Source organism: Oncorhynchus gorbuscha, linkage group LG19 (genome assembly GCF_021184085.1).
Source record: "Oncorhynchus gorbuscha isolate QuinsamMale2020 ecotype Even-year linkage group LG19, OgorEven_v1.0, whole genome shotgun sequence".
Classification (NCBI taxonomy): Eukaryota; Metazoa; Chordata; class Actinopteri; order Salmoniformes; family Salmonidae; genus Oncorhynchus; species Oncorhynchus gorbuscha.
Window position 1 is genome coordinate 67082311 of NC_060191.1, and position 15917 is coordinate 67098227.

Genomic DNA, 15917 nt, shown 5'->3' on the forward strand with positions numbered 1-15917 from the left:
TATTCTGTTGTAAGGGAACATTTCTGAACATTATTCAATGGGTTTTCTGCAACAATGTACAATTTAATAAATAAAATAAATACGTTTAATGAAATATTTAAACTACAATTCCCACATTCCGAAGAGTCGTCTCCTTGGAAACCGACTGTTGTAGTGTAGTTCTCGCTCATTGTGATGAAAATACAAACAAGTGTCTTGCACATGTGTGTGGGTTTTTAGGGGTAAAATAGCTAAATTATGTTTAATTCATTGTAGGCAGAAAACTAGTTATAGAAATCTAGAAATGTAGCGATGTCATTTTTATTTTGTATGCCTTGAACAGAGATGAAGTCAAGTGAATAGACGTTGTTTGAGTTGTAGCTAACTTAGCAGGAACGTTAACGTTAGCATGGACAAAATAGCTAGGCTAAGTGCAAAGATGATGCAGTAATCCTCTTTTCAATTAGCTGGATTCATTTAAATATTATATTTATTATCATACAGGTTAGCCAAAAGGCTGTAAAATGTATGGCGCTCCTGTGGATTTATCATTCAAATGCCTCAGCTCAATGACAGGTAAACCAGCAGGTTATTTCACACGACTATTAATGCGGATGAAGGAAAGGATTCCACTATTGAGATGCAATTCAGAGCGTTCTACTTCTTCCTCAACACTTTTTTTTTTACCAGTGGAGGTTGCTGAGAGGAGGACGGCTCATATTAATGGCTGGAATCTAGTCAATGGAATGGTATCAACCACATGGAAGCCACATCTGATTTGTTTGATACTCTTCCATTGACTCCATTCCAGCTATTATTATGAGCCGTCCTCCCCTCAGCAGCCTCCACTGCTCTCTACCCTCCTGTGCCTGTGTCTCAATAGTCGTGGCTTCCTTTCCTATTCTCAATGCCACCTCTAAGTCCTCTCACACAACTTCTCTCCCTTTCTCTCTCAGACGCTCTGACGGAGGAGCCAAATCAGGGCTTGCGGCCACTGAAGCGAAATGCAGAGAAGAAGTTCTGCAGCCGCTCGCTGCGTCTCAACAATAACATCATCACAGACTTGAGTGGCTTCAATGATACGGTCTCAGCCTTCCTCTCAGAGCCCTCACAGCTCGCCTGGGTCGACCTGTCCTTCAACGACATCTCACACATAGACCCAGTGAGTTGAGTCCACGTAGTCACGTACATACAGTGGCTCTGGTCAAAATTAGTGCACTATATAGGAGATATTGTGTCATTTGAGACAAGTCTACTGTCTCCCTGAACAGCCACAGCCTGGCAGGGGGGTCAAATGAAGGGCTCTAGTACATTAGCAGTAATCACTCTAAACCCTGTGTGTGTGTGTGTGTGTGTGTGTGTGTGTGTGTGTGTGTGTGTGTGTGTGTGTGTGTGTGTGTGTGTGTGTGTGTGTGTGTGTGTGTGTGTGTGTGTGTGTGTGTGTGTGTGTGTGTGTGTGTGTGTGTGTGTGAACTTTGTGTCCCAGGTCCTGGTGGAGCTGAAGGAACTGCGGGTGTTGTATCTCCATGGTAACAGCATCTGTAACATTTCAGAGGTGGATAAGCTGGGCGCCCTGCCCTTCCTACATACACTGACCCTGCACGGCAACACCATGGAGAATGAGGGGAGCAACAGGTACACACACACTTAGCATCACAGGGAATAAATGAGAAAGTTGAGGACAGCTGCTAAACCTACACATGCGCACAGTAAACTCATCCACACACACATACACAGGCCGGCACCAATGTGCCTCCCCTTAGCCCCAGATGGGGGGGTGGGATGGGTTACAGGGGTTGTTTATTCCACTCATACTCTTAGTGTGATCTCAATGTGCTGTCTGAATGCTGTCTGTTCACAGAGGGCTATGTGGCTCTGAGCCCTGTGTGTAATAGGTGCTGGGTTAGAGTTGCAGCTGTGTAGCATTCTGACTGGTGCATCAAATGAGCAGAGATATCCTGTTACACACCAGCTCTCTGCCTGTCTGCATAGCAACACGGCCAAATCCTACGGAGTTTTGAGCATTCTCCCTCTCTGCTCAGTGCTAAATGACTACTGGTTTACAGTGTATGTATGTGTTCAGCCCTGGAGCCTTATGGTTAAAAAAACCCTGAAGTTTGTGTACCTGGACAAACACGCAGTTATAAGAACCCCTCTGTGTGTGTGTGTGTGTGTGTGTGTGTGTGTGTGTGTGTGTGTGTGTGTGTGTGTGTGTGTGTGTGTGTGTGTGTGTGTGTGTGTGTGTGTGTGTGTGTGTGTGTGTGTGTGTGTGTGTGTGTGTGTGTGTGTGTGTGTGTGTAGGGGGTATGTGATTGCGGCTCTGCCTCACTTGAAGAAGTTGGACTTCAGTGCTGTTACACGGCAGGAGCGAATCATGGCCCAAGTCTGGCATCGCCCTGGGAACCTTGGCAAAAACACCAGGAAGAACCAGGACAACTGACCCGTCACCACAGAAACGGAGGGAGGGGGGGGGACACAATCGTCATGCCAACCAACCAAATGGTTCCACATACATACACATTTACATTTAAGTCATTTAGCAGACGCTCTTATCCAGAGCGACTTACAAATTGGTGCATTCACCTTATGACATCCAGTGGGACAGTCACTTAACAATAGTTCCAGAACAACAGACTTACATCAGGAGGCCTTATGACTGAAGCATCATGTAAAAGTACAATATGAATCTACTCATCAGAAACTCTGTCTTGTTGGGGGGGAGGAATAGTACATCTACAGTAGATGTGCTTTCTGCTTAATTAGGATATTCCTGACATTTTTGCCACCTTGACCTATATAATTATTAAACTGGAACAGAGGCCACCCAGGCTAAAGGTATAGAGTCCTCTCAATCAAACTGTCCAATATGCACCTTTGTACACTGAACAAAAATATAACGCAACATGCAACAATTTCAAAGATTTTAGTTACAGTTCATATAAGGACATCAGTCAATTTTAATAATTCACTGGGCCCTAAATCTATGGATTTCACATGACTGGGAATACATGTAACGGATGTGAAACGGCTATCTTAGTTAGCGGTGCGCGCTAAATAGCGTTTCAATCGGTTACATCACTTGCTCTGAGACCTTGAAGTAGTAGTTCCCCTTGCTCTGCAAGGGCCGCGGCTTTTGTGGAGCGATGGGTAACGATGCTTCGTGGGTGACTGTTGTTGATGTGTGCAGAAGGTCCCTGGTTCGCGCGAGGGGACGGTTTAGAATTATACTGTTACGCACACTGACGGATGCACACATGTCACCTTACAAAAAAAGGTAGGGGCGTGAATCACAAAACCAGTCAGTATCTGGTGTGACCACCCTTTGCTTAATGCAGCGGGACACATCTCCTTCGCATAGAGCTGATCAGGCTGTTGATTGTGGCCTGTGGAATGTTGCTGGATATTGGCGGGAACTGGAACACGCTGTCGTACATGTCGATCCAGAGCATCCCAAACATGCTCAATGGGTGACATGTCTGGTGAGTATGCAGCCCATGGGAGAACTGGGACATTTTCAGCCTCCAGGAGTTGTGTAAAGATTGTTGTGACATGGAACCGTGGATTATCATGATAAAACGTGATGGCGGCGGATGAATGGCACGACAATATGCCTGAGGATCTCGTCACTGTATCTCTGTGCATTCAAATCACCATCAATACAATTCTATCGTATTCATTGTCCGTAGCTTATGCCTGCATATACCATAACCACACCGCCACCATGGGACACTGTTCACAATGTTGACATCAGCAAACCGCTCATCCACACAATGCTATACACGCTGTCTGCCATCTGCCCGGTACAGTTAAAGCCAGGATTCATCCGTGAAGAGCACACTTCTCCAGCATTCCATTGGCCATCGAAGGTGAGCATTTGCCCACTACAGTTACAACGCCGAACTGCAGTCTTGTCACGACCCTGGTGAGGACGACGAGCACGCAGATTAACTTCCCTGAGATGATTTGACAGTTTGTGCAAACCCACATTTTCATCAGCCCTCCGAATGGCTGATCTTATACGATCCCTCAGGTGAAGTAGCCGGATGTGGTGGTCCTGGACTGGCATGGTTACATGTGGTATGCGGTTGTGAGGCAGGTGGACATATTGCCAAATTCTCTAAAATGACATTGCGCCTTATGGTAGAGAAGTAAACAATCAATCATCTGGCAATTGCCCTAGTGGATGCTCCTGAAGCATGCCAATTGCCCTAGTGGATGCTCCTCAAGCATGCCAATTGCACTCTCCCTCAAAACATCTGTGGCATTGTGTTGTATGACAAAACTGCACATTTTAGAGTGGCCTTTTATTGTCCCCAGCACAAGGTGCACCTGTGTAATGATCATGCTGTTTAATCATCTTATTGATATGTTACACCTGTCAAGTGGATGGACTATCTTGACAAAGGAGAAATGCTCACTTAACGGGATGTAAACAAACTGGTGCACAAAATTTGAGAGAAAGCTTTTTGTGCGTATAGAACATTTCTGGGATTTTTTTTATTATTTCAGCTCATGAAACATGGGACCAACACTTCACATGTTGCGTTTATATTTGTTCAGTATAGGTGTGTTACTTTTTGTTGAAATCTGGATCCGAGAATTTACACTTTACCACGTGAATCAGTAGGTATGAGACATACCAGAGAATCCCTATCATGGTAAACAATATCTTCTGAGAAAGTGTTTTTAAATTATATCCATTAGTTACGCTACGCACACTAAATGGGATGTGATTCAGTGTTCTTTAGGTTTGTTGCAATGTTACCTCACACAACTATTTCTCTACAGTCCTACAGAACACCAGCCATTGTTGAACGTCTTTAATACATTACATAATTAAATGGGGGGAGGAGGAGGGGGGGGTGTAACAGAATATCGTAAACATTTTGGTACTAGCCTAAAAATTAACAATGTAGTCCCAGTAATATTACACGTTGAAATAACGAAAACAAACGTACTGTTCTCAGCACACTGCAAAAAGTCCAAATTAAAGGTCTTGTGGACACAGCCTTCCAGATCATCACTTTAATGACCCCAACATAAATAAATCACTAACACCTCTGATCGTTTTAATTGAGGATACCAAGGTTATGGTTGTTTATCCCAAACTGCCATGATAGATGTTATTTTCTAGGTTCATTTAAGTAACTCATAACAAGCTGTTGTTTTGTTTAAAAATCGAACAAACTTGGATGTTAATAGGGGTTCTTGTCATAAAAACTGGGTTTCTGTATCCTTGGTTTTGATTGGCTCCAAAAACCACCCCATTGGAGCTTTAGCCAATCCTGACCAACAGACGCTCTACAAAGGGGAGGTGCATAGAATCCATTTGTTGCTTTTGACGGAGTCACAAATCTGTACATAGAAGGTATAAACACTTAACTGATTAATTTACATTACAAGCCCCTGAACACGACCCATCCACCTAGACCCCTACCTTCACTAAGCCCTACGCCCATCTATTGTTTCTGTGAAATCTAAAAGATACGAATCCAAGACTGCCAGCTAAATGATTGAAGTGCTAGGAGGAATCATGTTTCTGCTAGAAATCAGAGGCATAGAAAACAATGTGGATTCCCACACCCCCCATTCGCCCCTGCACTCTATCAGCATGAGCAGATCTCAAAGTAAGACTCATGCGGCTCATGTCGGATTTGACCATTTGTTCAACTACAGAATCTAAGTCCCTGTTGTTTTTAAACCTACCCAACCCAGTTCTGTCTTACTACATTAGGTCAATCTAAGGATTCCAGCAAAGATATGGAAAACAGTAGTGATTGCTCTTTCTAGATATTTGTATTGATGACATGAGGGGTGGGATGTGTGTTCTGGGTGACGGGTTCACACAGTGTCAGAACAACAGCATCACCCTCTTTTCCTAGCTGTGGTTAGTTAGTACATTGCCGTAGCTGCAGATCAGACGAGGACAGCTACTCCTGAAAACGCAGAACCAGAACAGTCTAGCCATACCACGCAGCTAGCTAACCGTTTAGTCATTAGACTCAGTCACTCTTCAAAACAAGATACTTTAAAATAACAAAAACAAAAATACAGCCATTATCGTTATACTGCGATGAATTTTAAAATTCCTTGACACCCCTCGTGAAGGAAGGATGAATGATGGCTTTGAAAGGTCAAGGGGGAGGTAGGTCAAGCGGGTCAAGTTAACCCTCTCAGCAGGGCAGATCTGGTTGTCGTAATCCTCAGCTGTAGCAGCAGGTTGCTAGTCACATAGCTGGGTAGCACAAGGACTGAGACACAGGGTGCAGGGTCGGGCATGGGAGACAGGACACGGGGGTATTATGGAGGGTAGATCAGGGGATGGCAAATTGAACCACTAGTTCTTCTTTATCGTCCACCTTGATCTGAGAGATTGCACTGTAAGCATAGGCAGCTATCTTGGACACCTGTAAATCAATCAGAACAAAATAGGTTAACATGCATCAACATGGTTGTTTTTTTAGTTCCAGAGCTGCCATACATTAACAGGTTTATGGATAGGGAAAGCATAGGACTGTTATAGAAAAATGACCTGATGTATGTCTGAGAATGACACTGTGTGTGTGTGTGTGTGTGTGTGTGTGTGTGTGTGTGTGTGTGTGTGTGTGTGTGTGTGTGTGTAACAATACACATATTCATACCGAACCATTCAGGGACCTCAGTTTGGTCCACACTGTGAATCCGAATGAAAACATAACATAATAAAACCCTTGGAATATAAACTGGACCAACGCTGCGTTGTATACCTCAATGTTTTCAGGCTATTCTGTTACAACAACTAGAGCCTATGCGCACCTTGTAAGTGAAAATTCAAATCTTGATCATTTCAAAATGTCCTTTTGTGAGGCACAGCCAGGAACTAGTTCTGTAGGATGGCGAGCAGTGGGGTGCATAAACCAGGAGGATTCTCCATCATCGTTTAAATATTCATTTGGGAACATTTGGTTTCCCAGTAGATGCCAAACTGTGATGGACATAAGAGTATGTCTCCACTGCTCAACGAGAATAGCCTCTGCAGCTGCCAACACCTCGACCATGTTGACACATTTACACCGACATCACCTCAGTATTCTTACCACTGGAGCAAGACCGGGGCGCAAATAAATATACAAATAAATGTGTTATCGTCCCTCAGCATTCAAGCAGCCCTTCGCAGCGGATTCTGACTGAGCCAAAGAAATGACAAGAGCGATAGGTATGTTTATAGCTGTGGATAAGCTCCCATTCTCACTGGTTGAGGGGAATAAGGTGTTTCAGCACCTTGTGAAAGTGCTCGAGCCACGTTAACTAACTTCGCCCTCATGCACCCATTTCAGCAAACAGGTAGTAACCGCTCTACATAAGCAGGGTGAAAGCCGAAGTAGTCAATGAATTGGCAAATCAAATGTTATGTCACATGCGCCGAATACAACGCGTGTAGACTTCACTGTGAAATACTTACTTACGAGCCCTATCCTAACAATGCAGTTCAAATGTAGTAACATTTGCTAATAAAAATACTAAATAGTAAGACCAATAACAAGACTATATACAAGGAGTACCAGTACTGAGTCGATGTGCAGGGGTACGAGGTAGTGGAGGTTATATGTACAGTTAGGGGTTAAAGTGACTAGGCAATCAGGATAGGTAAGGGTAGCAGCAGCATGTGAAGAGTGCGAGTGGTGTCTATATGCATGTGTGTTTTGTGCATGAGAGAGTACGTAGTATGTGAGTCTGTGTTGGAGATTCGGTGTCAGTAGAGCCCAATGAGTCTGCATAGAGTCGGTCAGCCAGAACAAGAAAGGGTCAATGCAAATACTCCAGGCAGCCATTTCATTAACTGTTCAGCAGCCATTTCATTAACTGTTCAGCAGCCATTCCATTAACTGTTCAGCAGCCATTTCCATTAACTGTTCAGCAGCCATTCCATTATCTGTTCAGCAGCCAGTTCAGCAGCCATTCCATTAACTGTTCAGCAGCCATTCATTAACTGTTCAGCAGCCATTTCATTAACTGTTCAGCAGCCATTTCATTAACTGTTCAGCAGCCATTTCATTAACTGTTCAGCAGCCATTTCATTATCTGTTCAGCAGCCATTTCATTATCTGTTCAGCAGCCATTTCATTAACTGTTCAGCAGCCATTTCATTAACTGTTCAGCAGCCATTTCATTAACTGTTCAGCAGCCATTTCATTATCTGTTCAGCAGCCACTTCATTATCTGTTCAGCAGCCACTTCATTAACTGTTCAGCAGCCATTTCATTATCTGTTCAGCAGCCATTTCATTATCTGTTCAGCAGCCATTTCATTATCTGTTCAGCAGCCATTTCATTATCTGTTCAGCAGCCATTTCATTAACTGTTCAGCAGCCATTTCATTATCTGTTCAGCAGCCATTTCATTAACTGTTCAGCAGCCATTTCATTATCTGTTCAGCAGCCATTTCATTATCTGTTCAGCAGCCATTTCATTATCTGTTCAGCAGCCATTTCATTATCTGTTCAGCAGCCATTTCATTAACTGTTCAGCAGCCATTTCATTATCTGTTCAGCAGCCATTTCATTAACTGTTCAGCAGCCATTTCATTATCTGTTCAGCAGCCATTTCATTAACTGTTCAGCAGCCATTTCATTATCTGTTCAGCAGCCATTTCATTAACTGTTCAGCAGCCATTTCATTATCTGTTCAGCAGCCATTTCATTAACTGTTCAGCAGCCATTTCATTAACTGTTCAGCAGCCAGTTCATTAACTGTTCAGCAGCCAGTTCATTAACTGTTCAGCAGCCAGTTCATTAACTGTTCAATAGTCTTATGGCTTGGGGGTAGAAGCTGTTCAGGAGCCTTTAGGTCCCAGACTTAGTGCTCCGGTACAGCTTGCTGTGCGGTAACAGAGTGAAGTCTATGACTTGGATGGCTGGGATCTTTGACAATTTTTCAGGCCTTCCTCTGACCGCCTAGTATAGAGGTCCTGGATGGTAGGGAACTTGGCCCCAGTGATGTACTGGGTCGTACGCACTACCATTTGTAGGGCCTTCTGGTCGGATGCCAAGCAGTTGCCATACCAAGCGGTAATGCAGCCAGTCAAGATTCTCTCAATGGTGCAGCTGTAGAACTTTGAGGATCTGAGGGCCCATGACAAATATTTTCAGTCTCCGAAGAGGGAATAGGCATTGTTGTGCCTTTATCACAACTGTGTGTATGTGGACTAGAGGTCGACCGATTAATTAGGGCCGATTTCAAGTTTATAACAATCGGAAATTGGTATTTTTGGGCACCGATTTTGCACATTTTTTTTAAATGCATTTTATTTTTAGACCTTTATTTAACTAGGCAAGTCAGTTAAGAACATATTCTTATTTTCAATGACGGCCTAGGAACGGTGGGTTAACTGCCCTGTTCAGGGACAGAACGAGATTTTCACCTTGTCAGCTCGGGTGATCCAATCTTGCAACCTTACAGTTAAATAGTCCAACGCTCTAACCACCTGCCTCTCATTGCACTCCACGAGGAGCCTGCCTGTTACGCGAATGCAGTAGAAGCCAAGGTAAGTTGCTAGCTAGTATTAAACTCATCTTATAAAAAACAATCATAATCACTAGTTATAACTACACATAGTTGATGATATTACTAGTTTATCTAGCGTGTCCTGCTTTGCATATAATCAACGCTGGGGGATGATTGAACAAAAGTGCATTTGCGAAAAAAAAAAGCAATCGTTGGACGACTGTACCCAACCATAAAAACTAATGCCTTTCTTAAAATCAATACACAGAAGTATATTTGTTTAAACCTGCATATTTCGCAAAAAGAAATCCAGGTTAGCAGGCAATATTAACCAGGTGAAATTGTGTCACTTCTCTTGCGTTCATTGCACGCAGAGTCAGGGTAGTTGTAACAGTTTGGGCCAACTGGCTCGTTGCGAACTTAATTGCCAGAATTTTACATAACATTGAAGGTTGTGCAATGTAACAGGAATATTTAGACCTAGGGATGCCACCCGTTAGATATATTCTTTCACTGAAAGAATAAATGTTTTATTTTCGAAATGATAGTTTCCGGATTGGACCATATTAATGACCTAAGGCTCTTATTTCTGTGATTATTATGTTATAATTAAGTGTATGATTTGACAGAGCAGTCTGACTGAGCGATGGTAAGCAGCAGCAGGCTCGTAAGCATTCATTCAAACAGCACTTTCGTGCATTTTGCCAGCAGCTCTTCTCAAGCACAGCGCTGTTTTATGACTTCAAGCCTATCAGCCTAATGGCTGGTGTAACCGATGTGAAATGGCTAGCTAGTTAGCGGGGTGCGCACTAATAGCGTTTCAAACGTCACTCGCTCTGAGACTTTGAAGTAGTTGTTCCCTTTGCTCTGCAAGGGCTGCTGCTTTTGTGTAGCGATGGGTAACGCTACTTCGAGTGTGGCTGTTGTCGATGTGTTCCTGGTTCAAGCCCAGGTACGGGCGAGGAGAGGGACGGAAGCTATACTGTTACACTGGCAATACTAAAGTGCCTATAAGAACATCCAATAGTCAAAGGTATATGAAATACAAATGGTATAGAGAAATAGTCCTATAAATACTATATTAACTACAACCTCTTACCTTGGAATATTGAAGTCTCAAGTTATAAAGGAACCACCAACTTTCATATGTTCTGAGCAAGGAACTCAAACGTTATCTTTTTTACATGGCATATATTGCACTTTTACTTCAACACTTTGTTTTTGCATTCTTTAAACAAAATTGAACATGTTTCATTATTTATTTGAGGCTAAATGGATTTTATTGATGTATTATATTAAGTTAAAATAAGTGTTCATTCAGTATTGTTGTAATTGTCATTATTACAAATAAAAATAAATGTAATTTAAAAAATTGGACGATTTAAAAATTGGTATCCAGCTTTTTTTGGTCCTCCAATAAATCGGTATCGGCGTTGGAAAATCATAATCGGTTGACCTCTAGTGTGGACCATGTTAATTCCTTAGTGACGTGGATACTGAAGAACTTGAAGCACTCGACCTGCTCCACTACAGCCCGTCAATGTGAATGGGAGCGTACTCAGCCCTCCGTTTCCTGTAGTCCACAATCAGCTCCTTAGTGTTTCTGATGCTGAGGGAGAGGTTATCGTGGTTCATCTGTGGTTCTGTTGGGGCGTTATGCAAATTGTGATGGGTCTAGGGTTTCTGGGATGATGGTGTTGATGTGACTCATGACCAGCCTTTCAAAGCACTTCATGGCTACAGATGTGAGTGCTACGGATCCGTAGTCATTTAGACAGGTTACCCTAGTGTTCTTGGTCACAGGGACTGCTAGAAAAATGTAGGTATTACAGACTGTGTCAGGGAGAGGTTGAAAATGTCAATGAAATCACTTGCCAGCTGGTCAGTGCATGCTCAGAGTACACGGTCTGGTAATCCATCTGGCCCCGTGGCCTTGTGAATGTTAACCTGTTTAAAGGTCTTGCTACAGAGAGCAAGATCCCACAGTCGTCTGGAACAGCTGGTGCTCGCATGCATGGTTCAATGTTGCTTGCCTCGAAGCGGGCACAGAAGGTATGCGGCTCGTCTGTTAGGGTCGAGTCACTGGGCAGCTCGTGGCTGGGTATCCCTTTGTATTCTGTGATAGTTTGCTAGCCCTGCCACATCCAACGAGTGTCAGAGCCGGTGTAGTAGAATTCGATCTGTCCTGTATTGATGGCTCATCAGAAGCACCCTGTGTTGTGCTTACTACGGATGGACCTCCAGGGCTACAGAGAGCTACTTAACAGTGACAGCCCATCACCTGATTATGCTCATCAGGCATTAAACAACTGATGATCATATAGAATCAGGAATACCAATTTTTGTTTATATGAGAAAAGGTTAACTCAAGTAACTGTTGGCATTTTATTTTCCTGCTTTACTAAAAAACCGAACAGTCACTTCAAAACCGCAATACGTACCAAAACGTGGGTTTGGTGAACCGTTACACCCCTGGTGAGCGAACGTGTGTGCGTGCGTTTACCTGTTGTACATCAGAGTATGGCACCAGATCACTAGCGAGCACTTGGTGTGGCTGGCTGGTGAGGGAAGGGAGAGGGAGGGGCTTCTTCTGAGACAGACTGTTACTCAACAAGGCCAGTTTTATACTGAAACACACAATAAAGACAGGTCAGTGCTGAAACACAAGGCCGGTCAAAACCCACACACATATTAAGCAACTACCTCCACACACCAACCTGTATTGCCGAGCTTTATCCATATACTCATGCTGCTCCATGCCTTGAGAGTCCGCAGCCGAGACATCAATGATGTTCCTAAGAAACAGAGACAAAGGTAATCAACAGAATTAAATCCCAAATGGATAAATCCACGACGAGGGAGGAGAAAAAAAACATTTGTGTGTCTTACAGGGCTGTCTTGAAAAGGATGGATGTGAGTAAGGCCTGTTCGTCTGTGCGGGCTGAGGGTACACTGGCGGAGCTCCATTCTGTACTGTTGAGGGGCTTGCTGTCTGGGTTCGGGTGGGGGATCAGTGGCTTATACACATCAGGGTCCTGAGGCACAACATACGCATCACACTCACAAACTATCACCACATCCTCCATCACTGGCTGTTAAGGTACCCAGATTGACCTTGCTTATTGTTAAAATGAGCATGATATGACCTCTGAACTAAAGTATAAAACAAAAAGGCACCCTACAAACTCTATACTATGACTAATCTTCCCTGATCACTAAGTCCATAGGGATCTGCTGCTGTGACAGGCAGAATGAACCCAAAGTAAAGATAGCTACCTAAGCCTGATATGATACTGGAGAGTATATTTCAACAGTATTATCCTGTGTTATAACAGGGTTAGCAAAGCAGTGGCAGGTTCTATGTGTACAACAGTCATCTGATGGTAATAATGGTAATAAGTTACCCCCCCCACCTCACATTTTCCAAAAGTGCAAATAAAAACCAAAACTTTATTTCCCCTTCAGCAAATTCCATTTTGGCCTATGTCACAACTGGAAACCTGAGATCATATGTCATGCATCTGGGAGAAGTTAACGCGCTGGCAAGTTCAACCGCGTTACCGAATGAGGCCCAATTTACAGAAGTGGTCACGTTTTACCGGACCTGATTGATGATCATCATCATGACAGGTGAGAATTTAAACAAAGTGTTTTGTCTGCCCTGCAAGTAGCTAGCTACTGACGTACAGATGTACTGGTTAAGGTCATTAACAAACTAGATACTGCCTATAATTTGTCAGCAAAGGTTGTCACTATTTTGAAACTTCACTTAACGAGCCAATGTTGTTAGGTGTGTTGCCCAATTTGCTAATCAGGTTACTACATTCCCATAGCCCAATCTTTCTTGCACAGCTAACAGTTATCTTAAAGGTCTGACTAGCTCAGCTATCTCTCTGTTGGGTCGTAGTTGGCTAACTTAGAAATGGTTTCCTTTAACGCGCAATGATGCGCAATCTTTTCACTTTTTACTAGTGGAATTTGACACAACAAACTGCCTCGCAACGTCCTGATGACCGCAAAGAAAGTAACGTTACTGTGATTGTCAAATAGTATTTTGCAACCTATATAACCAACTAGCCTATAGTTAGTTACCTGCTCGGTGTTCTCGTTTTCCCTGCTATAACAGCAACCCATGACGTTCGCTAGTCCGCGAACGCAATTTCCAACTACTTCTCCCGAGAAACTATATAATAAGAGAAACAGTTTCGGTCCACTTTCTCTCTTACCGCTTCTGTCAGCGGCTACTACAAACGAAGCCTATCACATGACATCAGTTTTTGAGCAGCCAAGGACCGGGCAACAAACATAATGACATCCGGCCACTGTGAAGCCAGCATGGGAACACAGACTCCCCAATCACGTGACATGGGATATTTCATGTTTTAAGACTCGCGAAGGGTGACTTGTTATTGTTTTATTTGGGGGCACGGAACCTGCACGCAACAGACGGGTCAAAAGGGAAATACAGAACGACGAGATGGCAAAAATACATTGTTAACACATGTTCTGGGGAAGCTGCTATCGCAAGATAAAATATTAAAGTCCTCTTTCAGACGTCCCCCTGGTCTACAGAGCCACTTTACAGCCCTCAATAACCATTGCATTTGATGAAAGAACACGTTTGACGAGTTTGCATGACTGGGTGACGCCAGTCGCCCTCTCATTACACATAAGACTACTAGCTACTTGGCTGCGTACTTCTTCTTCCAGGACTGCTAAACAACCCCTGTGCTGCTTTGTTTTTTATCTACGCCTGTTGTCAGTATGGCTCAGCTGATAATATCACTTTGCGTGTTGGTGTCTATATGTCTCGCCTCGGTTTTGACCAAAGACAGCAGCCCCGTTCAGTTTGCGCCGGAAAGTCTCAGTACCTCCACGGTTCGCTCGGTGTGTAAGCCCATCCCCAGCACACTTTCTCTGTGCCACGGCGTCGGTTACCGGGAGATGCGGCTTCCCAACCTGCTGGGGCACGACTCGTTAAAAGAAGCCCAGCAGCAGTCGGCCGCGTGGCTACCGTTGGTCTCCAAACTCTGCCACCGGGATACCAGGAAGTTCTTGTGCTCGCTCTTCGCCCCGGTGTGCTTACCGGAGGGGGCGGTGCGCCCCTGCCGTGGGCTGTGCGAGGCTGTGAGGGACGGTTGTCTTCCGGTGATGAGCGCTTTCGGGTTCCCGTGGCCCGACATGTTCAACTGTACCCGGTTCCCGCGCGGGACCCATCTCTGCATTCCCACCACGACCCGAGACACAGAGCGTGCGCAGAAGGAAGAGGGACACGAGGAGGCATCAAAGGGTTTGTACCTATCATCATTGGGAGGTGATCCTCTGCGAAAAAAAATGTCCACTCTCTTTCACACACATGTTCACCCTTCTCGGTGGCATGTCTCTTGCTGTCCTCAGGAACAGTGGTCTGTGATGCATGCAGTCTGGCTGCTGAGGGGGAGACAGACATCCAGAACAACTTCTGCAAGAGTCCATATGGTGAGTGATGTGTATATTGCATTGGTTACACTTTACACAAAGGTTTATAGAGGTCAATAACGTGTTTACATGTTTTTAAAAGTGTTTACAGACCTGTATTTCTGTGTTTCCTCTCAGCCTTTAAACTGCGTATTGGAAGTGTTTCTGTAGTGCAGGGTGACCGCAGGGTCGTCCCTCTGGCCCGGAGTCGCATCCTGAGGTGGGAGGGTGGAGGCGCAGAGAAGGCCGAGGGCGTCGGGGGGCCATGGCCTACAGTGCCCTTTGGTTGCAGGAGGGGGGTACCTGCACCTGTCCTGCCCTGGAGGAGGCAGATGTGGGGGGGGAGGAGTCCCTGGCAGGGGTGTGGTACCTGGGCCTTGCTGACACACAGGAGGGCAGGCTGGTCCTCACTAGGCTGGTGAGGTGGAGGAGGAGCGACAAAGAACTCAAGAAGTTAGTCAGGAGACTGCTCAAACAACCCTGCTGATGATGTCATCATACAAACATAGAGAGACTTTCCAATTTAGCGAATTGGATGCGGATGAGAGGACACCACAGCCCTGTTACGTTTCAGCCTCTGGACCGAGACAATATCTCTTGCAGAAGTGAAGCCTTCGTCATATTCAACTGGATGGATAGATCTATGAAGACCTGTGGGGAAGAGAGACCCCCAGAGGTCCAGTGTCTGTGTGTTTGGATCCATGTTCTGGACACCTGTCACATGTGAGACATTGAGAAAAATGTAAATGATGTATTCCGTTCTGAATATTAAAAAATCCATGTTTTTAAAAAAAATCAATTGTGAGGACGTGATTCTGATTTGTCTAAGCCGAGTCAGACGACACAATTACCAGTGAGGCATAGAGCAGCATTAGTTCCATTAAAAGCAGAGTATTATTGTCTGATAGTAACATCAAAGACTGCTGGGTAACAGTGTCTAATAAACATTATATTGAACCATAAATACTGGTCACCTTTTCTGTGTGTGTTTTCTGGATC

The 15917-nt window shown here is 44.3% G+C and overlaps 3 protein-coding genes across 5 annotated transcripts; 2 read left to right on the top strand and 1 right to left on the bottom strand.

The window, feature by feature from the left end:
• Positions 1-164: 164 nt before the first annotated feature.
• On the top strand, positions 165-2982 carry lrrc51 (leucine rich repeat containing 51). 2 transcript variants are annotated; one of them, XR_006833775.1, is made up of 6 exons: positions 165-221; positions 484-555; positions 936-1141; positions 1466-1614; positions 2281-2482; positions 2599-2982. XR_006833775.1 is itself a non-coding variant. In XM_046316423.1 (4 exons), the coding sequence occupies exons 1-4, from the start codon at positions 504-506 to the stop codon at positions 2417-2419; spliced, it is 546 nt and encodes a 181-aa protein (XP_046172379.1). In that variant the 5' UTR covers positions 170-503; the 3' UTR covers positions 2420-2578. The 2 variants fall into 2 exon arrangements, 1 of the variants encoding a protein (XP_046172379.1); XM_046316423.1 differs by lacking the exon at positions 2599-2982 and having other exon boundaries at positions 170-555; positions 2281-2578.
• Positions 2983-4784: 1802 nt separating this feature from the next.
• Positions 4785-14978, bottom strand: LOC124006343 (ragulator complex protein LAMTOR1-like). 2 transcript variants are annotated; one of them, XM_046316311.1, is made up of 5 exons: positions 14333-14978; positions 12351-12496; positions 12179-12256; positions 11965-12088; positions 4785-6386 (listed from the first exon to the last, which is right to left on the bottom strand). In XM_046316311.1, the coding sequence occupies exons 1-5, from the start codon at positions 14360-14362 to the stop codon at positions 6294-6296; spliced, it is 471 nt and encodes a 156-aa protein (XP_046172267.1). In that variant the 5' UTR covers positions 14363-14978; the 3' UTR covers positions 4785-6293. The 2 variants fall into 2 exon arrangements, with proteins under 2 accessions (XP_046172267.1, XP_046172266.1); XM_046316310.1 differs by lacking the exon at positions 14333-14978 and adding an exon at positions 13554-13882.
• LOC124006340 (secreted frizzled-related protein 2-like) lies at positions 13778-15703 on the top strand. Its single transcript, XM_046316303.1, has 3 exons — positions 13778-14751; positions 14859-14939; positions 15057-15703. Exons 1-3 carry the CDS (start codon positions 14226-14228, stop codon positions 15338-15340), a joined length of 891 nt encoding a protein of 296 aa, XP_046172259.1. The 5' UTR covers positions 13778-14225; the 3' UTR covers positions 15341-15703.
• Positions 15704-15917: the final 214 nt, after the last annotated feature.

Excerpts from the sequence above, each read along its gene's own strand:
- lrrc51 (XM_046316423.1), top strand. The coding sequence starts at position 504 with ATGTATGGCGCTCCTGTGGATTTATCATTCAAATGCCTCAGCTCAATG. Across the intron at positions 556-935 it reads ATGCCTCAGCTCAATGACAG|ACGCTCTGACGGAGGAGCCA; the intron begins GTAAACCAGCAG and ends TTTCTCTCTCAG. Across the intron at positions 1,615-2,280 it reads GAGAATGAGGGGAGCAACAG|GGGGTATGTGATTGCGGCTC; the intron begins GTACACACACAC and ends GTGTGTGTGTAG.
- LOC124006343 (XM_046316310.1), bottom strand. The coding sequence starts at position 13,595 with ATGGGTTGCTGTTATAGCAGGGAAAACGAGAACACCGAGCAG. Across the intron at positions 12,089-12,178 it reads GATAAAGCTCGGCAATACAG|TATAAAACTGGCCTTGTTGA; the intron begins GTTGGTGTGTGG and ends TGTGTGTTTCAG. Across the intron at positions 6,387-11,964 it reads CATACTCTGATGTACAACAG|GTGTCCAAGATAGCTGCCTA; the intron begins GTAAACGCACGC and ends ATTGATTTACAG.
- LOC124006340 (XM_046316303.1), top strand. The coding sequence starts at position 14,226 with ATGGCTCAGCTGATAATATCACTTTGCGTGTTGGTGTCTATATGTCTC. Across the intron at positions 14,752-14,858 it reads ACACGAGGAGGCATCAAAGG|GAACAGTGGTCTGTGATGCA; the intron begins GTTTGTACCTAT and ends TGCTGTCCTCAG. Across the intron at positions 14,940-15,056 it reads CTTCTGCAAGAGTCCATATG|CCTTTAAACTGCGTATTGGA; the intron begins GTGAGTGATGTG and ends GTTTCCTCTCAG.